Consider the following 23,914-nt stretch of genomic DNA (forward strand, 5'->3'; position numbering starts at 1 on the left):
CATACTAGCTGATTGGAAGGATGAGAATTGTAATCCCATTATTTTAAAGAGGGTCTCCTTGGGGAATGCTGTTGTTGATGTGTACCCCACAGCCATTAGACGTGTACTGTCTATTCCATTTTAAGACCCACTTGTGTTCCTTAAACGTTTCCCTTTGTGTAAGCTTAAGGTATATGACCCACAGAAGTACTTTTCAAGTCAGTGTGCAATTTTGGGGTGTTTTATGGGGGGGGGGAATAGCAGCACATCAGCTACAGCATCCTCTTCTCCTAACTTGAAAACTGCCAGCTGAAGGATTAATATTTTGTTCATCATCATGTACCTCTTGGAATGTGGGTAATACACTTATCTCGAATGGCAAACTTCAGTAAGCAGTGTTCCCACCATATACAAGGATACAGGATGAAACAAAGTTTAACCTGAAACATTTGTTGCTTTAATCTTCCTTGCATATGTGCATATAGGCTAGAAAGCCAATGATGTAAGAACTAACCAATTATTGTGCCTTGGAGATTCATTAGCCAATAATGAAGTAACATATGTTAGCTGAGCAATGAAAAAGCTATATAAACTTTGTGTAATGTTCAATAAAGATTCACTCATTCATTGATTCATCATCATCATCATCAATCCTCGGATCGTTTCTACACCCCATCTGATCATTTTTCTCCCACAAGAGCATGCAAGTTATCCTGTTATTTCTAGGCTTCCCTTGCAGCCTCCTGGTAAGGCCCGCCCCACGTGGCAGAAAGGTTCACTATGCTGTGAGGCCAATTGTCTTTCGACGGCTGCTCTGAAAGCCGCCTTTTCCACCCCACCCCGCCCCAAAAGCAGAGGCGCGTACCGTGCCTCTTAACAGGCACTCCGCAAGATGCTTAACTTCCGCCAAGCATCCGCAGCAATAATCCCGGAGGGCAGGGCGCGCGGGACTTGTAGCGGGGCCGCTGCTACTGCGCCCGTCCAGCGGACGCCCGCGGAGCGCCCGAGCTGATGCAACTGGCCACTGAGTTGGCAGAGAAGAGCGAGCTGAGGAAGGCTCGAGGCGGCGTGGAGGGGCAGAGCTGGCTGCTGCAGTCCTGCTACACTGCGCCCCAGTCCGGGGAGGAGAGTAAGAGTAAGAGAGAGAGCGAGAAAGGCGCTGCTCTGGCGGAGGGATACGCCGTTCCCTATAAAAAAGGCTCCGCGCAGCCTCACACCTACAGCATTTCTGGCAAAGGGAGGAGGAAGCGACGCTGTTCGCTGCCGATTGCCTTTTGCACCTTCGCCAGAGCACAGAGAGCTAACGCCGCCAACCGCAATGGTAGGTAGCTTGGATCTACCGCGAGGGGGATTTCTTTTTTCTTTTTCTTTTTTTTTTTTTTGATGGTTGGTGTTCTTGTTCGGGTTTTGTTTTAAAGCACGGACGAGAAACCTCTGGATTTGTCGCTTGACTTCCTACAAGCTGCTGTTGGATCTTTCGACTCTTGGCGGGAACCGAGTAGCAACGCCTTTGCCCTTTCGCTACTTATGCCTGGCCAACTTCGGGGGTGGGGTTGGGTTGTGGGGGGGTGTCAGCTTGGACTGCGCTCTAGGAGTGGAGGTAGAAGCGGGCCCTGCGCCTTTGGATCTGCTGGAAAGCGGATCCGCTCTCTTGCATGGAAAGTGGGAATGGTGGGGGGGGCGGTTTTCCTGAATGGGGCGAAGCGTTTACAGTCCTGGCCCAACGGTTGTCCTTTGGCTTACAGTGTTAACTTGGGCTGCGGAGGGAGGGCATAAAGATTGCAGGCGAAGTTTCAGGCGGCCTTGCAAGTCGCCGTCCCGCGCCCGGGTTTCTTTCGCTTGCTTTCCACGATCTCGCTGCCTCCCCGGAGCAGCCGGCTGGGCTCTCTTGTGTGCGGAGAAACTCGCGACCTCTTGCCGGAAACTGGCGCTCTCGTCGGGCGCTCGCTTGCAGGAGTACGAGCCGGTTTCCTCCCGGTTAGCGCCCAAGGCTGGGTGGGGATGCTTCGGAGTTCAGCCATCTCTTGGGCTGGGAAAGCGGCGGATCCGCCTGTTCTCGGACAGGGGGCGATGTTGGCTGCGGAGAACCGGCCGATCTGTTTGCTTGGCACGGCGGCGGCCGCAGCTCCTGGTTTTTGGTTTTTATTTGCAAGGACTTTGGGGCAAATGTGTCGGAGACGGGATGGCAATTTGCGCGGGAGGAGCGCCCTGGTTCTCCTCTCCACATCCCCCACGTCATAGGGGCGAGGTAGCAACTGGGGCCGCGCCTTGCCTGTAGTCAGAGAGGTGCTGCGTGCGCTTCTCTGGAGCGGAGATTTCCTGTGTTGTAGCTGGGGAGCGGCCCTTCGCCCCTCCACAAAACGACCGGGTTAAGATTAAGCCTAGAGATGCTCCCCTAAAGAATAAAGACAGGGTATCTTTGGCAGGAATGAGCAGAGGCTGGGAAAATGGATCAGGCCTTCATTAGGCACAAGACCGCATTAAAGTGAATTTATCCTATATTTTGGCGGATGTCGTTTGGATTATTTAGCTGGGTAGAAATTCAGAAAGTGGTGGGATTGCTTTCTGGAAGCAGCTTTCTCCCTTCTCTGTGCCTTCCAGATGTGCTGGCTGATGACCGGTGGGTTGACAGGGACTACTACCCTGAGACATACCTCTGGAAAGTTCCTGGTTAGAAACATATGGGAGCTCAACATATGGTATTGATATGGCTGCAGATGGAGCAGTACCCTGTCCTGTGAAAATGCAATGTAAAGAGCCACAATGTTGATGTTATTTTAAAAAAATTGTTGATGATTGCATTTTCCTGGTGGAGATAGGATGAGGAAAGTAGATGACCAGGCTGGTTGAAGGAGGGGAAGGGTGATGGAAACAATCACAGTTTCTAAACCAGCTGCACTGCGTAGGGGGAGGGAGAATCTCTGCGACTATTGCACTGTTTCCCCACCCCCAAAAAATAATTTTCCAAAACCCTCAAATGCAGCAATTGGGGAAAAAAAAACCCTTTGAAGGTTGGATTACATCATGTCTCCTCCTCTTCTTCCTCTTGCGCCTCCACCCTACTAATCCCTAGAGGTGGGAAGCTAGGAGAGGATAAAAATCCATGCTGTTTATAGTAGCAACTGGAAATTATTTCCTAGAAGCCCTGAACAAAAATCTTAAAAGATCACTAATACACTGTGTGAGTGTGTTTGTACGTGTGTTCAAGAGGGCTTATTTGGGTGACTTTTGGAAGAGTGAAAGGAGAAGTGGGTAAGATATGTTTATAAGGCAGTCTCAATCTATTAAATCTACTAAAACTGACACTATAGTTGTCTGGCGTACCAAAAAGTATAAATCACAATTGGACTGTTGGGACAAGGTCATATTTTGTGCAGTAGACAGTCAGGGGAAGCCTTTCCAACCAGGGTTTTTTTTCCCATAGCGGAGCCCTCCAAATGTGTTGGACACATGTTGTGATCTGACCCATTTGGAAGTCATTCAATTAGGGAAGGCTGCTTAGTGCAGGTGCATTGTCGAAACTGACCATTACGTTTCATTTTTTCCTAATGTGCAGTTAGATTTTACCTTGGTCAGATATCTCCCAAGAGCATTTTAGCTGATGATGATCTTTGGTCTTCATTCAGGATTTTATTATTTTAACTAGAATTGCTGCGTAATTGTGAAATGCATGCTATATTGAGAAAAGAAAGGATGAAATCTCAGCTTTCTTTCCCATAGTAGAAAGGAAAAGCCCAGGTGTGTCTTCTTTTGCCGCTGGGAGGGGTTACATCATCGGATCTGACTCCCCCATCGCACAACCTTGTATGGGCGGGATGGCTAGTTTAGCACGATGTTGGCTACTTTCATCAGGTAGCCAAAGTAAGGCATATTTGTTCTTGTTGCCTAAAATATCAAGCTAGATGTTATTATATATTATGTGAAAAAAATATATAAAATCAAAACTTGAATGTATAAAACCTGGATTCTTATCCTTCAAATCACAGACAGAGGGCTTCATACGCTCCAGTTCTGTTGATTTGCATTCTTCATTTTATTGAGGTGTGGTCCAGTTTCCTGCTCTGCATTGCTCTGATATGTTATGTAAATCACTATGCCAACTTGCCTCACCGAGGGAACGTCCAGAAACTGGATTCTGGGAAGATTTCAAACAGGGTTGCTCATTAGGTGTGTACAATTCCTGCAACTTTTTTTTTAATAAGCTTACTTTGGGATGTCCTTTAATCGCTGGCAAGCCACTGCATTGTGAAGTCAAATTATGCTTGCCAACGGAGGATTTCAAACTGCAGAGGATTTTGACGCATTTGTTGATCTTCAAATTTCATAGTAAACTTCTAGACACATCTTCATATCTGCCCATCTTGCATATTTAACAGGAAATCAGTATTTGGATATGACTCTTGCAGCATCAAATAGCTATTTAGAACAAAGCTTTAAAGGAGACATTCAATACTTGGATAAGAGTATATTTTTTCCAAATTCATCAACCTTTTAAAGAAAATCTGTAACTTCATCGGCAGGTTTAAAATATATATTTGCACTAAACCATTAAATATTGATTAGGCTAATTATTTTTAAAGCATTTATGTAGCCATACATCTTATAACCCAACTCTACATAAATAACTGACTATATAAATGTTTTAAATATACCATAATCTCTTTACACTGACAGTGTCATATAGAGCAGAATACCATTTTTCCTTGTCAGATATTACAGAGTAGAAATATTGATTAGGACAGTTACTAAAGCTTCAAAGCAATGCTTTATTTTTGCAAAACTAATAGATCAGCAAGTTCCAATGATTGCCTTGACAAAAAAATAAAATTAAATGGGTTTAAAAAAAATTTAAAAGCATTTAGTGCTGAATATACCAAGGTGTGTATTCTTGAAGAGAAATAGTTAGGTCCTTATTTTGCAGGCTTGTTTTTGTTACCCGTTGCTTAGTGGTAGGATCAGTAATCTCATGGCTGTAATGAAAACCTGATGCAAAATTCATTTGGAAGGGGGGAGGGTCTGTTTCTTGACCATCAGAATAATAAAAAAGGCTCTCCAGCTTTCTGGGTATTCCATATTCTCTCTCCCCTCCCCCCCATGCTGTCTCAGTTCTGTTTGCACGATCCAGTGAAGAAAAGAATTGTTTATTGCCAATTGCTCTTGGATGTGCCAGGCATTAATATAATGTTATGTCATCTTGCCTCTGAGTTGCTGCTGCATTGTGTGCTTTGACATAGCTACAGGTAAACAATGTTCTGAAATACTTTTCTATTCTTTACATAGGCCGATCAGCTGACCGAAGAACAGATTGCTGGTGAGTATTCTAATTGGAGGGAGATGGTTTCTGTTGGCCTAGCAACTTATTGTGAATACAAAAATATTGCAGAACATTCTTGGTGGCTGCCATCGCTTGGCTATTTCTCAAGATTTTACATTTCTGTTGGTGTGGATTGATCTTAAAAAGACAAGAAAACATCATATTAAATTGTTTTTCATTCAGTAATTTAAATATGTTCCTGAAAACATATATGTTTATATTTGTTTCTATCTAGATAACTGGTTGCCATAGGAATTGAAACCTACCGGCTGGTTATGCAACCCACATCCTTTTTTGCGTACACAGTTATAGCTATATAAATATAAAGAATGTAACTATGAAATGGATACAGTCCTTTGATTTCCTCTGTACGTTTGCTTAGGTACCAATCAAGACCACTTATTTCAGCATTAAAGATTGAAGCTTTCCGATGCATTAGATGGTAGTTACTGTGCAAAGCACTGTTTCTCATGAAATTGACAATGTTTATTTATAATTTTGTATCAAGGCATATTTATCTGAGAATAAAAGAGATTTCAAAGCTAAAAGGTAGTTGGGATTTTTCAGAGAAAATAATGGCTCTTGCCAAATTTAAACAAAGTGCTGCCTTTTCCCCCCCTTCCCTTCTGTTACTTTTTGGTTTCTACTTGGTTTGCCGAAGGTTGTGGCTAAATATACCAAAGGGAAAAAGTAGTATAGAATAATTTGGGACCTTTAGACAATTGCATTGGCTAGGTCAAGAGTGGGCTGAAAAGTCCTGAATAGTCATTCCCCTCTTTTTATGATTTTTCTGTCCTCTCATCCTCTAAAGTAGAAGTGTGCAAAATTCAGCTATGAAGTAGAAAAGATAATTCACATGTAGCATGGGTGTGTCACCTGGCTCAAGATGGTTGAGTTAAGGACCAGGCAAGAGACCACTGACTTCTGCTCCTTAGCACTTATTTTCTTGGCACAACTTCTTTAAGGAGCTGCCGACCAGTATAATGACCTTATGCTGGACCTGAACCATTTGGGGATCTGAATACTGCACACCTTGCATTCAGAGCTTTGTGCCTGATTGCATTTTCCCCTGTGCGTGTTACGCTTATAGTAATGCTGCAGGTGCAGCATCATGGCGAAGAGTCTGAGATACGAATCAAGAAACCCCTAGTTCAAATCTTACTTCCGTCGCAAGTGATCTCACTTTTTTACACTTTTGCCAGTCTTGGAAGTATTTTTTCCAAGTAAATCTCTCTCACACACATACATATAAATGATGTGATTTGCATGATGACATCACCCCCGCCATCATGTCACTGCATCAGTGACAGGGAATTACTGTTCAGGTATATCTGTAGGGCATCAAACTGAGGAAGCCTGATGTATTACTGTATTATTGTGTATTCAGGATGGGGTAATAGTTAATCTGCAGTTTCAGGGTTAAGATATCTCAAGTGTGAATGAACCCTTAAGAACATTACCGCTTGATTGAATCTAAGCATAAGTCTATGGCATGCAGAATTCTTTACTCACGTTCTGTTTCTGGGATATGTGCAATCTAGATTAGGATTCTGTTTTTCACATTGAAACCGTGTCCTCAGAAAACCAACAAGCAGGACATGAGTTCTGTAAGTTCTTGCACTTAACGTTTGAGGAGACTTACTGCATTCAGGCCTGGAGCTAAGAAATAGCTGTCATGATAGTCTCTGTGAATTTACCTATTCTCTTTAAAAAGATTTACAGTGATATCATACTGAAGCTAATTAGGTGCTCTGTGAAGTGCTCTTTTATTTAGCTGCGCTGGATGACATCTTTTAAGTGCAGTGAGAGAAGAAGATGCAATGCAACTGTAAATGTTGTATACAATGTAAAGACTTTAAAAAAAATCCACGTGTGCATTGTTTAAGAGGGAACTATTTTATACTCATTTGTTCTTTCCTTCAAAAGAGAAAAAAACAAGGTTTCTTTTGCAGCTAATGAGCTTATAATCATTATGAATGCAATATATTATGAATATAATTATCTGTTTACGAATCAGTAATGTCATAGGTGTCTTCACCATATCGCACTGCCACCCAATCCCAGACTTCAAGTTTTTTTAGGACATGGGACTTTGGATTCTTGTGATGTACGTTAGGATGAGAAAAGGAGACTGGTTCCATATATACTATATGTGGGATTTTGAACCCTACTTTCCATGTTTCATATCCAAAAATGTGTCCTGATGTTATGGAAATGGAGCTTTATACACCGTTTGGATTATTCTTTGTTGACTCAGTGCAATGGTCATTGTAGGCCAAAATAAATTTTGGGTCTCAGGATGTTGCTTTTGTCTAGCTATTCTATACTAACTTTCTTCTTGGATCTTCCCCAGTTTGTATCATAGAATTACTGCACTTTTATTGATGAGCATTTTACTAAGTCACAGTTTTAGTCCTTGACTTATGGTCACAATTGATCCCAAACTTTATGTTGCTAAGTGAAACTGTTGTGAATTTTGCTCCATTTTATGACCTTTCTTGCCACAGTTGTTAAGTGAATCACTATAGCTGTTAAATTAGTAACACAGTTGTTAAGTGAATCTGGCTTCCCCATTGAATTTGCTCGTCAGAAGGTTGCAAAATGTGATTATATGACTCCAAGAGACTGCAGTCATCATAAATATGAATCAGTTGCCAAGCGCTTGAATTTTGATCACATAATCGTGGGGATGCTACAACGGTTGTAAGTGTCATAAACAGTCATAAATCACATTTTTCAGTGATGTCGTAACTTCGAACAATCATTAAATGAATTGTTGTAACTTGAGGACTAACTGTACAGTCCAAATTGGGAAAATTGTAGGCCTGTATATGGTTTGTTAGGCATACATGTCATTCTATGTGTACATTTGGAAAACAATGGAACATATCCTTAATTTGTTCACTGTGGTATCATTCAATGGAGAGAAAACTTATTCACACATAGTGCTATCAGGTTGCTGTGTGCTGATGATTTTTTTCTTCCCTGTCCTCAGAGTTCAAGGAAGCCTTCTCTTTATTTGACAAAGATGGTGATGGCACCATCACAACCAAAGAGCTGGGGACTGTCATGAGGTCGCTGGGTCAAAACCCTACAGAAGCAGAATTGCAAGACATGATTAATGAAGTGGATGCTGATGGTAAGCATATGAAGGGATGAACCAGCTATCATTCATACATGAACATAATTCACTTTCTTCAAACTCATAACTCAGTGTTGGTAAAAGTTCTAAATTTACAGAATATGAAGGTTTGTGGCAGCTAATTACAACTGGGCTTCATACTCCTAATAAAATCTGCCATGTATTAATGACAGCTATGATTGTGTCTGTATCAGGGCAATCTAAATGAAACAGCACATGAAGATACAGCATATCTACTAAGAATATTATTTATTCCTGTCCTTGGCATAGCTGCTTGTCACTCACATACTAATTAAATACATTATGTGTAGCCTGGGAATAATGCCAGATAAAGCCTTTTGTTGCAGATCTTAACAGGTAAACAAGTTTGTAATGGGAGAGAAAGTATTTTAGGTAAGTAGGATTTAAGCCATTTAGGACTGTAAAGGTTAATATCAAAACTTTAAGCTCTGCCCATAAGCAATTTATAATCAGAGCAGATCTTTTAGTACAGATGTCACATGACAATCTGTCAGCTGCATTTTGCATTGCAGTTTCCACTCTTTTCAACAGTAGCTCCTTATGATGAGTGTTACAGCAAACAAAATGGAATGCAACCAAGGAAAACCATTGCCAAATACAACTACCTCAAGAAAGGTCACAGCACACACACACAAGGTATAAATGGAATCCAACTTTCAAGGTTATTGACTTCTGTGGATTAGATGGTAAAGAGCAGCATCATGAGAAAGTTTCTTCCGTATACTGTTGGTGTCTGATTATTGTCCCCAGCAGTTTTCTATAGATGTTGAGACAGATTATAACTCTATGGGACATGATAGATAAGAAGCCAGATGGTGAACAATTAGGACCCACACAGAGTCAAACTGGAAAGATCAAAGCTGCTGTGAAGTGGTGTTTGTTCCCAAGGTTCAATCCTATCAGATGATCCCAAAGGTATCATGGTTAATGGTATCAAAACTTTCCCAGAAGCCCAGAGAAGGGAGTAAAGCTAATTCCATCACATATGGTTCTGGCAGAGACCCTTGCCAGTGTAATCCTGTGATTAAAATGGCTTCCAATGATCAGCATAATTCAGTTCTGTCTGGAATCGTAAGGTCTTCTCAATTAACTTTCTCAGAAATGGAATGGTTGTTTATATTGCACAGATTGCCAATGCCAAGGGAAAGGAGGGTTTTCTTTGCATGAACTACTTGCCTTTTTTATGCAATTAAGATACATCTTTCCCTCTGTGACACATAGATTACTTCTCTTTACCATGATGTCAGTCCTGTCTTAATCAGTCAAGAAAGCCAAGAATTAAATTATTGGCTGGTAATCCTCATCTCTCCATAAAGCTAGCCCCAAAATTCCAAGTGCTGGGACAAGCTGTTGTTAAATTTGTTTCCCTATGATTTGTCCAAGTGTGTTTGTTTATTTATTAAATTTATTTGCCACTAGTGGAAATAAACCTATAAAGTATGGTAAAAAGATTGGGTGGGAGGGAACAAGGAGTGCAGGAAATGAGGTGGAATCTGCTGTTAGTCCATCAACCACCTCCAGGTAACAGTCTCCATTGGGACTCCAACCCAATTGATAGAGCCAGAATTTCAGACCCTTATTGGAAGGTCTGGAGCAGATCTCACCCTGGAGAGTTAAGATGTTCCAAAGGGTAGGAGCCTTAGCAGAGAAGGCTCTTCTTTTGTATCCTGCCAGCCAAAATTTCTTGACTGATGGGATCTGCAGCATACTTCCTCTCCTGATGCAAGTGGGGTGAGCCCATCCCATTGGGATGAGATGGTTCCTCAGGTAACCTAGACCCCTGCCATGCAGGTCTTTATAGGGTAATAACCAACACCTTGAATTGCACCTGGAAGCAGGACAGCAGCAAGTGCAGCTTGCATAACAATGGTGTTGGAGCACAGCTGATCAACTCAGCCCATCAATTCTGGCTGTGCATCTCCAACATATCGTTGAAGAATATGTCACTTGTACAAATAAAGCAATGCTGGCCTCTTATGTGGATGGAGTAATGGTAGAGAAGTAAGCATTATTTAATACTTCTCTAGCTGTTGCATAATCTTCAAGTAGTGCTCAATTCCTGCTCAATTCCTGTTCACTTGTGTTCCATTTGTCATCTTATTTGCTTCATTATTTTCATATTCTTGGCTGGAACTGGTCTGGTCTTGTTGTGTTAGAGAAAAGAGTGGCCATTATTCAGCCCATCTCTAAATTCTATAGATTCGACCAACCACTGACCTAATAGCTCAGGGGTCTCCAATCTTGGCAACTTTAAGATTTGTGGACTTCAGCTCCCAGGTGAGGAATTCTGGGAGTTGAAGTCCACAAGTCTTAAAGTTGCCAAGATTGGAGACCCCTGTAATAGCTGATAAGTAAAATGGAAAATCTCCTAAACGCATTACGGTAAATATCCAAATGCATTGGGGGCCTGAATTGGATTGCTTTAACTAAGATTTCCATCAGCTGCCAGTCTCACTAGAAGGTGATCTGTCCATGCCAGTTGAGTTACCATAATTTCCCCAACTTCAAATCACTAGCTCCACTCAAGCAGAAAACCACACCTAATATGTGTCCTGAACAAAATGCCTAGAGTAAACCAATGCCTTGCCAGAGGTCAGAACAGCTAGCTCAGGAAGAGAGACTATTGGGTTGCAGGATAGACAATATGCTAATAGTATCCCTATCTCCAAATGCAGTAGAATGCACTCAGGTTTGGCAGACTGTCAAATGGAGTCAGTGAAATAGAAACCTTATAGGCAACAGCTTATCTATCTTCTTACCCTCTAGTTTTAGCCTCTGGGCTATGGAGTAGCTTGGCGAGAGATAGACTCCGCTTTCTCCATCATGTCCTTGTGATAGATTCCAAATCTAAATTAAACCCGGGATTAAATTCTGAGTAAAAAATATTTTAATGGCAAGAGAATTTATAGTGCAACTTTTTTTTTACGCCACACAACTTTCTAGATGAAGAGATCTAATCTCCCTGGAGTTTTATTATAATCTCCCTAGTGATTATAATATGACTTGCCATTGCTTTCTTGGGTGTTTTTCAACTTCCAGCCTAGGCTGGGATTTCCTGATTTCGTGTTATTACTAATAGCTTTGACCCTTCTTAGCATTTCCAAGGTCAGCCAAACTTGGCTAAATCCTACTACCTGCTGTGAAATAATCGTGTATTGGAGCTATGTATTTCAGATCAAATTTACACATTGCCTAGCTGCAAATTTTTATCATGCATCTTCATGCCATCAATCCTAATCAGGATGGGACCCTAGCATACCTAGGCATGGTTGGAGAAACTTAACATACAAAATATTTCTGACTGCCAAAGAAAAATTAGTTGCAGTGCTTAAAATGTTTGAGTGGCTTGTTGAGAGAGACACTTAAAAAGTAGGCTAGAACAAAAACTAAATTTGAATTGGCTGCACTATATGTGAATAAAACTGGGTGTGATTAATATGATAACTGTTCACTGATTTGTTTAACCATTTTTACCTTTTATGTGTTAATGTTTGAGTTCTCTGGGTACTGTTCCTTAGAGTATGGGGGGAACATAGACAGTAATAAAGGAGAATATTTGTAGCTCACAATTGAAATGAGGGGTCTTTAGGGCTTTCTGAGCTTGGTCATTTTCTTGCAGATTACCCAGTCTAGGTAATATCAGTGTTCTTCGGGGATCAAAGATTTCTTCAAAGTTAAAAAATTGTCTCTAGAGCAGAGCATGTGGAATTGAAGCCCAATCATGCTCCTGCATATCATCTTGTGATACCAATGAGTTCAAAATAAGAGCTTGAGTACTTTGAATGTTATAAAAAGAAAGCTTGATCAGAGGTGATCCCGATTTTTGAAATAAGTTTCTAATCTGCAAAGAATAGCTAACTTTTGTTACAACTATTTATTGTATATCATCCTGTCTTCTCTACAAAATAATTTCTAGTCCAGTAACCTAGTGGAAGAGATTCAGAGCATTACTACACTGTTGTCTTCCAGGCAGGATATAATTCACTGTCATAATTCTCTGCCAACATGCCACGTACGAATGGAAGGCATCAAGTTTGAGAAAGCTTACAGTTGTATATCATATGTTGAAGACACGAGAATCAATTTTTAATAAAATAACTGTCTGCTTATAATTGGTTAATTTGTCTTATACCTACAAATATGGAACAGTGCTTAAGAAAAGCCTTCATTGGGGCCAATTGTACAACTTCCCTTCCCAAATAAACCACACACCCTTGAGAATTTTGAAGATCTGTTCTTCAGTTTGTTTGCAGAATCTGAGTATTGAATGTAAGGAATATATCACGTGCTGAACAAGACATCATAATGACCTTCCAGTCACCTGTAGTCCTGTCTTCTACCTGTTTCCCAAGCTTAGCAATCAGATTTTAGTTCCTTTGAAAATTAGTCTGGTATTTAAAGAGAAGAGAATGACTCTGAAATTATAAATTAGAATTAAAACTAGAGAGAGAATCTGGATTATATAAAAACTTAAGAATTTCCAGTTCATAGTTGACCAGGTAGTGGAGGAGAATAAATTTCATTTCTGTCTTTCTCAAGTCCTGAAATTTCCACCTGCAATGGCCTTTGATTTAGAGAGCACAAATTTGGGATCAGTTATGTGATGTTTTCAAAGCAATTCAGGAGTGCAGAGAGTTGACCCGATTGACATCTGCTAAGAAATTGCATCTTTGTATCTAAAACCTTTAGTGGTATAAAGAGACTAGTAAAGGTAAAGGTTCCCCTTGCACATACGTGCTAGTCGTTGCTGACTATAGGGGGCAGTGCTCATCTCTGTTTCAAAGCCGAAGAGCCAGTGCTGTCTGAACACGTCTCCGTGGTCATGTGGCCGGCGTGACTCAACGCCAAAGGCGCACGGAATGCAGTTATCTTCCCACCAAAGGTGGTCCCTATTTTTTCTACTTGCATTTTTACGTGCTTTTGAAACTGCTAGGTTGGCAGAAGCTTAGACAAGTAATGGGAGCTGACCCCGTTACACGGCAGCACTAGGGATTCGAACCGCCGAGCTGCCAACCTTTCGATCGACAAGCTCAACGTCCAAGCTCCTGAACCACCACGTCCCTTATAAAGAGATTCTCCTATGGCAAAAAAAAAAGTTTTTTATTTTTAAAAAACTGATAGCATGCATATGATGTCATAACTTGGCTGAGAACCCAAATGATTTCCAGTGAATGTCAACAAGGAGTATGGATCTAAAAGTGAATATATCCAAGAGTAGTGATGTTTGATAGGGAAAATGGAGTGAGTGATTCTAAATTATACATACATGGTGAAGAACTGGAACAAACTTATTAAACCTGAGTCCTTCGGGAGAAGGGCAGTATAAAAATTCAATAAATAATAATAATAATAAAAACTGTGTCCCTTAGCAGAATGAATTATACAATTTTCAGATATTTAAATCTGGTGGAAAAGCAGTGAATATGATGAATGTTAAACAGCAGTGAGGCTTAGGTATGTCAAGAAAAACATAAAAGTATGTTGAAGGCAATAGGAATAGCACATCTTTGATAAAATGAGGTAGGTCAAGAAAAAAATAGGTGAATGAAGATATTGAAACCTGAACAATAAGAAAGAACTTCATTGAGGTATTTGAATAGAAAGAATGTATGAGAATCCAGTTACAGAACAAATTTTAACTAAAGAGGAATGGATTGAGAGGAAGAAGACTGAACAAATTCTGTTTTGATAGAGTTGAAAATACATTTAGACATATTTTTTTCTTTCTATGTTTTTTTTTTTGGACAGGCAATGGCACCATTGATTTCCCAGAATTCTTGACCATGATGGCTAGGAAAATGAAGGACACTGACAGTGAGGAAGAAATTCGTGAGGCATTCAGAGTTTTTGATAAGGTATGATTTTAAGGTTAACTGTGGTGTGGGTGTTAGTTATACAGATTCCTTGGAATTGTTCTTTGTTGCTACAAGCCGATGTCCTCCTAGTAAAGTCCAGTGAGTCTTGTAATTTGCAATTCACAATCAAATTTCTAACTGGTTGCTTTGTTTGATTTATCTTCCTAACAAAACTATTTGGAAGGGCAACATAGAACAAGAACTGTAATGTATTTTCTATGGAAACAATTGATATTCTGCAAATGCATCCTTGAAATCTTGAATGAGGACTCTTCCACAGTGTAGTGTTTACTGGTTGCATATACACTTGCTTCCAGTGAAAACAAGTAGTGTATAAGATGCCTTTAACAAAAAACCAGAATTGGCCAAATTGTGTTGAGTGTGCTTGTGGCAAACACTCTAGTATATTGCATTATAATGTATAATTGAAATGGCTCTGGTTAAGAAAGTTCTTTGTTGTTCAGGGAAGCAAATAGCAATCCTGGTTTGGCTTGCCATCCTGGTGTCTGTTTCACTGTAGGAGAAAGTTGTTTGGATTCTCTGGGAACATTGTGACTAAGTGAAGAATTTAGTCCAGGTCTTTCTGTTTTTAATTATAATGCCTTGGTAAGACCACACTTGGAACACTGTATCTAGTTTTGGTCAACACGATGTAAAAAAACTAGAAAGAGTGCAGAGAAGAGCAACAAAGATGATTAAGGGACGTGGAGATTAAAACATATTAAGAACGGTTGCTGGAATTGGGTACGTCTAATTATATGAAAAGAAGGACTAGAGGTGACATGATAAACTATTCCAATATCTCAGGTTGCCACAAAGAAGAGGAGTCAGGCTAAACCTGAAGGCAGGACAAGAAGCAATGGATGGAAACTAATCAAGGAGAAAAGCAATCTAGAATTAAGGAGAAATTTCCTGACAGAACAATTAATCAGACTTGACTCCAGAAGTTGTGGATGCTCCAGCACTGGAAATTTTTAAGAAGAGATTGGACAACCATTTGTCTGAAATGGTATAGGATTTGTTGCCTGAGCAAGGGTTTGGATTAGAAGACCTCCAAAGTCCCTTCCAATTCTGTTACTCTATTCTATTCCTTACAGAGTTGATGTAATCTGTCAGAATCAAGAGTTGCTTGGGTTTGGCTAACAAGTCTTTTCTCTTTGTTTGTGTTCAGTAAGGTCAAAAACAGAATGGTCTATTTTTTATCCCATCTTCACCTCCTAAATGAAGAATTGTATTTATTTATTTATTTATTTTTTCACATTTATATACCGCCCTATCTCCCTAGGGACTCAGGGCGGTTCACAGGCACATAAAAATACATATAAATACGAACTAAAATAACAAAGAAAAAACTTATTCCACATAGCCGAATTGTTAAAAACAATATAAATAATAAAACCCATTTAAAACCAGTAAATTTAAAATCTAATCCAGTCCTGCGCAGATGAATAAGTGTGTTTTAAGCTCGCGACGGAAGGTTCGGAGGTCCGGAAGTTGACGAAGTCCTGGAGGGAGTTCGTTCCAGAGGGTGGGAGCCCCCACAGAGAAGGCCCTTCCCCTGGGTGTCGCCAGACGGCACTGCCTAGCTGACGGCACCCTGAGGAGTCCCTCTCTGTGAGAGCGCACGGGTCGGTGAGAGGTATTTGGTAGCAGTAGGCGGTCCCGTAAATAGCCCGGCCCTATGCCATGGAGCGCTTTAAAGATTGTTACCAAAGCCTTGAAGCGCACCCAGAAGGCCACAGGTAGCCAGTGCAGTCTGCGCAGGATAGGTGTCACGTGGGAGCCACGAGGGGCTCCCTCTATTACCCACGCAGCCGCGTTCTGGACTAACTGAAGCCTCCGGATGCCCCTCAAGGGGAGCCCCATGTAGAGAGCATTGCAGTAATCCAGACGAGACGTCACGAGGGCGTGAGTGACCGTGCATAAGGCATCCCGGTCTAGAAAGGGGCGCGACTGGCGCACCAGGCGAACCTGGTGGAAAGCTCTCCTGGAGACGGCCGTCAAATGATCTTCAAAAGACAGCCGTTCATCCAGGAGGACGCCCAGGTTGCGCACCCTCTCCATCGGGGCCAATGACTCGCCCCCAACAGTGAGCCGTGGATTCAGCTGACTGTACCGGGATGCCGGCATCCACAGCCACTCTGTCTTGGAGGGATTGAGCTTGAGCCTGTTTCTCCCCATCCAGACCCGTACGGTATCTTTCATAGACAGTCTAAAACATGTTTTATTTTAGCACGTAAGCTCTAAACTGTACTCTTCCAAGAGGAGAGGTGGCTTGGATCAGATGTCACCATCTCAGTCCAATAGCTTGTCATTCCAATCAGGAGCCTGCCAGATATGTTGGGTCTGCAAATTCAAAAATTCTTAGGCAGTAAAGCTTTCTGGGAGCTGCATTTCTGACATTCCTGAGGATGTTAGGTTAAGAATAGTTGCAATAAATCCTGGCTTATTAGACCTTTAGAAACCAATACCCAAATTTCCTATAAAATCTAAAGTAAGAAGTGGTTAACAACTTTGAAAGAAGCATTCTGAACCAGCCCAATAACTTAAAATTCACTCTTACGTTGATTTCTCAGCACATAGATCTCTGGATTACTTGGTACTGTTAGGATATTTATATGATACGGGTTTTTGTTTTTTAAAAAGACATTTCTGTTGTTTGTATTTTTTCCACGGGAGGGAATTTCTTGCTGTTCTCTAGAGGACTTCAACGTCATTGGAGGTAATCTAGGTATTCTCCCAATGGAATGTGGAATGGTCCAGACGTGGGTTGCTACAGTGCAATCTGCAGCAACCCACTTCTGGACCATTCCACATCATTGGAGAAGAGGCATTCACAGTAGGACCAAAGCCCTTTCAGATATGCTGTTGGTAAAGTTAGAGAAACTTCTCACTGTATTGAGAAGAAAGACGCTGTTCTCATATATTTAAATTCTGATAATTTGTTTTTTATAATGGGACACTCAATAAGTTTATTGGCATTTTTAAGTGATTTCATATTAGAAACGTTCTTCATGGTATAAGAAATAAACCAATAAAATGGAACAAGATTGGAACATTGGTTCTAAATCTAATTACAAAGCTTTTAAGATGTCAAAATAAATAGTTTAAGGACTTGGATTTGAATTAAACCTTAATTCTTCTGCTGCTTACAATGATTGCCTAACAGTAACATTTTACATAACACTAAAAGATTATTGTTCTTCTGTAATCCTACATTCCTGAGAGATTTAGGATATGTTTTTTGCACATTTCCCTAAGACTACCCCAATACAATGAAATTCTGGATAATATATATAGGATAAAGTTAATAACAACATAGAACATAGAAAGCAGCCATATTACAGGTTTAGCCCAGAGTTAGCTATTGCCACAGCACCTTTCTAAGATCTCAAATGTGAGTTTAGTTGTTCCCTGATTTTTGGGCTGGAGATACCAGAGATTGAATTTACAAATTTATATAATCAAAATGTGTATTTGATTAACAGAAATACTGTCCTGTTATCCCTCCAGGTTCTTTCATTTCCCAAAAAATTGCCATGTTTAGTTGTATTGTAAAATTTATTCTGTATTTATATTTCTCTCAATTTTGTTCTCTCTCCCCTCCCTCCTGGCCAGGATGGCAATGGTTACATCAGTGCAGCAGAACTACGTCATGTTATGACAAACTTAGGAGAAAAGTTAACAGATGAAGAAGTAGATGAAATGATCAGAGAAGCAGATATTGACGGAGATGGACAAGTTAACTATGAAGGTATAATGTGGATTCCCATTACTATAGAATTTTGCAAGAGCAGAAATTACAGTGGGGGGTCTTAGAAGTTGTGGATTGTTAATCTTGTACATCTTAGAATATAGTGAGGTAAGGAATTTCTGCATTACAGGTTGTTTAATTTCTGAAAAGGCTAAAAATATGTTCCTTTGTTTCTTTCAGAATTCGTACAGATGATGACTGCAAAATGAAGAGCTCTCCTTTCACCTTTTTTTTCCTCTAGAAGAATCAAATTGAATCTTTTACTTACCTCTTGCAAAAAAAATGTTCATTTATTCATTCTGTTTCTGTATAGCAAAACTGAATGCTGAAATACCTTCTGTCCACAAACTGCATGTAATGGTTGGTGGTCCTGTTCCCCAAAAAATCAAGTTAGCCATCAGTTTTTTTTCCAATATAAATAATTGTACTGCCTTTTAAAAATAAGAAAGCACTTAGTGAACTCCTCAAAAAGTTCCATTTGCTAATAACTATTACTCTGTTTGGGCTGGCCAGTTTTTCATGCATGCAGCTTGACAATTGAGCACAGTCAGACATTTGTATTAAAACAGTTTTAAAAAGGAGAAAAACCTTAAAGGGAAAAAAGCCTAATCACTCTTTTGTCAAAAAGTGGGTTCTGGCTGAATCTGTAGTTATAAAATTGTCAAAGCTGGTTACTTTCAAAATTGTTTTATACCTCAGGTGGTATGCAGCAAAGTGGCTGAGGACTGGAAAATGTTTAGAGGCATCCCCTCCCCCCTCCCCATTCCCCATCCAAGGTGGAGAAGGCTCACCAATATGTAGCTGTAGTTTGTTTCCAAAAGCAAATAGGTGGCATTTCTGTGTTAACTACATTGATTTTAAAATTGTCTGCATTGCACTATTGTGGAACGGATGTTGGGCCATTACCGTTCTAAAAAGTTTTAACAAAATCTTTACCAAAGGGCAGGAGCACCTTTGGGTACATGCTCCTTCTCTCTCTCTCTCTCTCTCTCTCTCTCTCTCTCTTCCTCTCCCTCTCCCCCCCTTTCCCCCTCTCTCTGTTTCTCTCCTTGTCTCTCGTTCTTTCTCTCTTTCTCTCTCTCTTTCTCTTGCAGTTTTAAAATTTACTGTACCAAGACTTGGAGCTGGCAGAGGAGCCTGTGGACTTCAGCACAACTATCAACATCGATGTTCAAGATAGTACAGTTATGTCCATTCCAAGTTGTAAATGCTAGTCTTTTTTCCAATAAAAGACCATTAACTTAAAGGTGGTGTTACATGCTTTGTAAAAGCCGAAAAGATTTATCTCTATACAATTTGAGAGATTAAACCAAAAAGGAAAAAAAAAGAAAAAAAAAGGTAAGGCGGCAGTACAAAAGAAAAATGTGTTCTGTGAATGACTTGCTGCTAAATTATAATGCACATGTATGCAATAACTTAACCTGTTTAATGTTTCTTCAAGATGGCAAGAACTGACCTCTTGTAACCCAAGACCTTTGCTATAAATAAATGAACTTGTGCTTGCCTTTCATCTTTATGACAATCTTAATTTGCTGGCTTGTTTGATTCTGACTCATCCGGAGTCTGTAGGGAAGTGGCACCATTTTTTATTCCTGGTTTATGGTAGCTGTAATGCTAGAACTGAGATTTATTAGTCTCTAGTCTAGTGAGGAGCTGCATATCGGCAAGATATCTAACTTTATTAAAAAGGAAGAAATTTTTTTAGCAACAAAGTAAGGGTCTAGTGAAAGAGTCCTAAAGACAAGCACATATTCAAATGAAAGTTTTAAGCATTCAGGTTCAGGTTTGGTCCATGCATTGCTTTATAAGGCAGAATCCTAAATATCCTTTAACAGCTCATAAGGGTTTCATTTATGCATAAGCATAGACTACAATGACGGTTTCAAATTCTGCAACTAAGCTTTGTTCAAAAAAGGCTTAGCTCTTTGTGTTACGCACCAAAGCAGAGGATAGAGTACCGAAGGTTTTGGAGCTTGTTTGCTAACGTTTCTTTAGTGTGTACATTGGCAATTGGATGTTCTCCAGAGATTTTGGACTTAATTCTCAATAACACCAACCAGGATGATCAATGGCAGAGAATTACAAGGGTTGTTCAAAATATGGAAGGCAGACTGTCTATCTGCAGCAAAATACAGTAATGTGAATAAGGAATATGTATGGAACTATGAAACAATTTGGATTAAGAGCAAGAAGAATCTTTAGAATGATAAATCTTACCATGTTGTTTTAGAAGTTCTGTAACTGACATTTCAAAAAGTATTTAAAAGAAAGTCCATCTCGGCTGGAAATTCCATGCCATTATTTGATCAGACAACCCAAAGAAATGAGATCAAATGATGAAAAATAATAGCTTGCAGTAGTGGACAAGTATCTGAATGCTTGTGTGTTTGCAAATGAGCATTCTGTAGTGCAATTTGTCTGCATGCATGGATTTTTACAGAAGGTCTAGATAGCATCAAGGTTTAATCAAGCTGTGTTTGCCATGCTGCTGTATTTGCATTTTTTTAAAAAAATGCAAAAGCATCTGAGGAACAATCCAACAGGAATACAATTTTTCAGTTTCTATCTTCAGCTAGAGGAAAAGGCACTACAGAAACAAAGGGTTTAGGAAGATAAAATTATTGGACTTGTTCTTTATTGTCAGGTTGAAGATGAAACTGAACAGGAAAAAAAAAACCAAGGGAGCAAATTTTCTTAATTATAAAACTAGAATTGTAACTCCAATGTAGCCATAATTATTTGGTCCCAATTCCCTTTCTTCTGTAAGTGTGGAGGTAAAAATTGAGATTGACTCTTGATGACTCCTTGGAGATAATTATGTAATTTCCTTAGCAACATTAAGGAAGTCAGTTGCTACTGGCACCATTTGAGATGTTTTTTAACTTCTCAGTCTAGCCAAGAGGCCTGATAATTCTCTATTGGGACTTCCCTAGCCCCAACCCTCTAGTTTATAGCTTAGCAAGGTAAACCAAGTTCTGCCACAATACAGTGCTCTTGGAAAGCAGTTCAAGATTAATATGATGTAGAAATATTTGTTTCAAAGGGAAAATGGATAACTATGAAGATGTAGCTCAGTTTTATCAGATTTATTTGTGTGAATAGAAGATTGTGGTTGGGTTTCTACTTCTTACAAAATCACTACTTAATACTGCTTGGTGCATGAACAATATTCTCTTGGATTTACATCCCATATTAAATTGGCGTGGTGCAATTCTTTAAAAAGGTTAAGGTGCCGATTTCCTCCCTCTCTCAAATCAACAAAAAACAAAATAACCCAAAATCCACAATATTGTGAAGCATCCATACCCACTCTCTTGAGGTTGTGCAGGAAGATTCTTGATGTTGCCACCCTAATCCTAACCAGTTATTTCTTTCCTTTTTAAAAACGTAAAGGATTTACAACTTTTGGGGCTAAATGCAGCTACATGTATGTGTTTTATCCCTATCTTACATTAGGCATACATTTTTAAAAGCAAGGCATTGTACTACAGCAATTTACCTCTAGTTTATGCAGTCATCATGTCAAATTGGCTCAGTAACCAGATAACTAACAATGGCAAAGAAGCTAGCTGAGCAGGATCTCGGACTCAAAGAAGAAAAACCAAAAAACGGCCATGCAGTGTAGCTCGTTTCTGCTCGCTTCTGTATTTTTTGGTATGCTTTTGTTCTTCAAAGAGATGTTCTTTCCATATTTCCAGTGATGTTGAAATAATTAAATTGCAGATCTCTCCTACTCTTGCCACCCGGTCACACTTGGCAGGAAAGCATTCAGAACATTCCATTCCACGAGGAACAGCAAAATAACAAGGCCAGTGTTACAGGAGATAGTGACAGACCCTTTTAATAACATTCCTATTGACATTTTAAAGCAAGAACGCAGGTGTCCCTGGGGGAAGAGCTGAGTGGACTGAAAAAAATTTCAGAACAGTGGCCCTTATGAATGATTCAACTGGCTTGATAGAAAACAACAGACCATGCGAAACTTACCCACTCTCATCAGAGCTGTCCACTGTGCTACACAATTAAAATTTCCCCCCCTTTATCCATCACACTTAGCCTTTCATACTATATCTTTTTTAGTTTGTATTCCTATCTAGTTTTATAATTTTGGACTAGGAGTGAGGAATTCAAGTTCTACAAAACATTCTGGTGGCCATTTCCCAGAACCTGACATTAGTATTGGTCATTTTAGACCTGATAGCAGAGTTTTAATAAACTCCCCAGACAGGGTGGTAAAGTCCAGGTTATGGAATCAATTCCCACCCTCTGTAGAAATTTGATGCCTTTCAAAGGGCTTTATTCTAAAATAAAAAGCCTTTTTATTTAAACAAGCAAGCCTGGTGGTTGCATCATGTTCCTATTTAGCTAATAGTTCGAATTTATTTAAAATTAAATATTCTAAATATTAATATTTGTAACAAATATAGACATTTGGTCCTTGGCACTGATTATTATTGTTGTGTTGGTTGTTTTAGTATTGTTTACTGGATTTTGAGTTTATTTTATTGGGTTTATTTGTAATAATAAAAAGAATAATTTATTAAATTTGTATGGCTCCCAATTCACAATGACTCTGGGTGGCTCACAACCACCCTGTTTCCCTGAATATAAGACATCCCCTGATAATAAGACCAATCGTGCTTTTGAGCGCATGCACTAAAATAAACCTCCCCCCGAAAATAAGCCCTCCCTGAAAATATTTAAACGCAGAGCTGGAAATCAGGTAAGACGGCAAGAGGAGCCCCATCTTGCTCCACGCACCCCAAAATGATAAGACCTGCTCCCCCCAAAATAAGGCCAAGCGTTATTTCGGGGTTAAAAAATATAAGACGGTCTTATTTTTGGGAAAAGATGGTATCAAAAAGAGAAATTGCAATAAAATCAATAAACATGAAAAGATAAAAAGAGGGCAAGCCTCATGAGGCAAGGGATTTCCTTCTTTGCCAAGGGCCTGAGTAAAATGCTCAGTGTTCACAGCACTTCTAAACCTCAGAGTGGAGCGCTATCTGGACCTCAGGAAGAACCTTGTTCCAGAGGGCAGAGACTGCTTCAGAGAAAGGTGTATTTCCTTGGTCCATTTTAAATGAAGAAACCTGGAGTATATCAATCCTGCAAGATTGAATCAGCCATATAGATACTGTGAGAGTCAAGCAGTCTCACCAGCAACCCCTTGTATTGTTGGGTTTTTTGTTTTGTATTTTACTACACTTTGGTTAAGAAAGATGATGATGGTTTTAGATGGAGTCAACCTCAACCATTGGATAACTTAGGACAAGTCCTTATTTCTCAATACAATCCACCTCACAGGATTATTGTGAGGATAGAACTGGGAAAGGAAGTACATACTAAATACTTCAAACCTTTGGAAGGCTCAACAGTATAACAAGGAACAAGTTGGTTATTATATTATTATGTAAGTAACCATGAGAGTCTTTCAGGCTGAAAAGTGAGATATAAATGCTTAATCAACAAACTGAAAATATGCAAGTAAACATTACTGATATTTATTGACAATAATAATCCTAGTTGGAATTATAGTAGATGAACAACCTGACAAAACAGAGATGAGGAACCTGGAGTCTTTTAGATATTGCTGAACATCAGCCCCAGCTAGCATAACCAATGAGGAAGGATGCTGGGAATCATAGTTTATCAATATCTGGAGGACCGTAGTTTTCTCAGCTGCATGGTAGGAGTAAGCAACATTTCCTTGCTTTTGGAAATAATGCTGATAAACGTCAAGTTGAAATTACATGCTACTTAAGAACTGCCTTCCATTAGCCAAGTGACAGGCCAGGGTAAGTTCAATGAAATATTCACAGGGCAACAAATTGAGGAGATCAGTTTTC

The 23,914-nt window shown here is 39.8% G+C and overlaps 1 protein-coding gene across 1 annotated transcript; it reads left to right on the top strand.

The window, feature by feature from the left end:
* The first annotated feature begins 944 nt into the window (after nucleotides 1-944).
* On the top strand, nucleotides 945-19,569 carry CALM1 (calmodulin 1). Its single transcript, XM_058162538.1, has 6 exons — nucleotides 945-1,300; nucleotides 5,260-5,290; nucleotides 8,289-8,432; nucleotides 14,205-14,311; nucleotides 17,930-18,065; nucleotides 18,246-19,569. The coding sequence occupies exons 1-6, from the start codon at nucleotides 1,298-1,300 to the stop codon at nucleotides 18,272-18,274; spliced, it is 450 nt and encodes a 149-aa protein (XP_058018521.1). The 5' UTR covers nucleotides 945-1,297; the 3' UTR covers nucleotides 18,275-19,569.
* Nucleotides 19,570-23,914: the final 4,345 nt, after the last annotated feature.

This window comes from Ahaetulla prasina, chromosome 1, assembly GCF_028640845.1.
Source record: "Ahaetulla prasina isolate Xishuangbanna chromosome 1, ASM2864084v1, whole genome shotgun sequence".
NCBI lineage: Eukaryota > Metazoa > Chordata > Lepidosauria > Squamata > Colubridae > Ahaetulla > Ahaetulla prasina.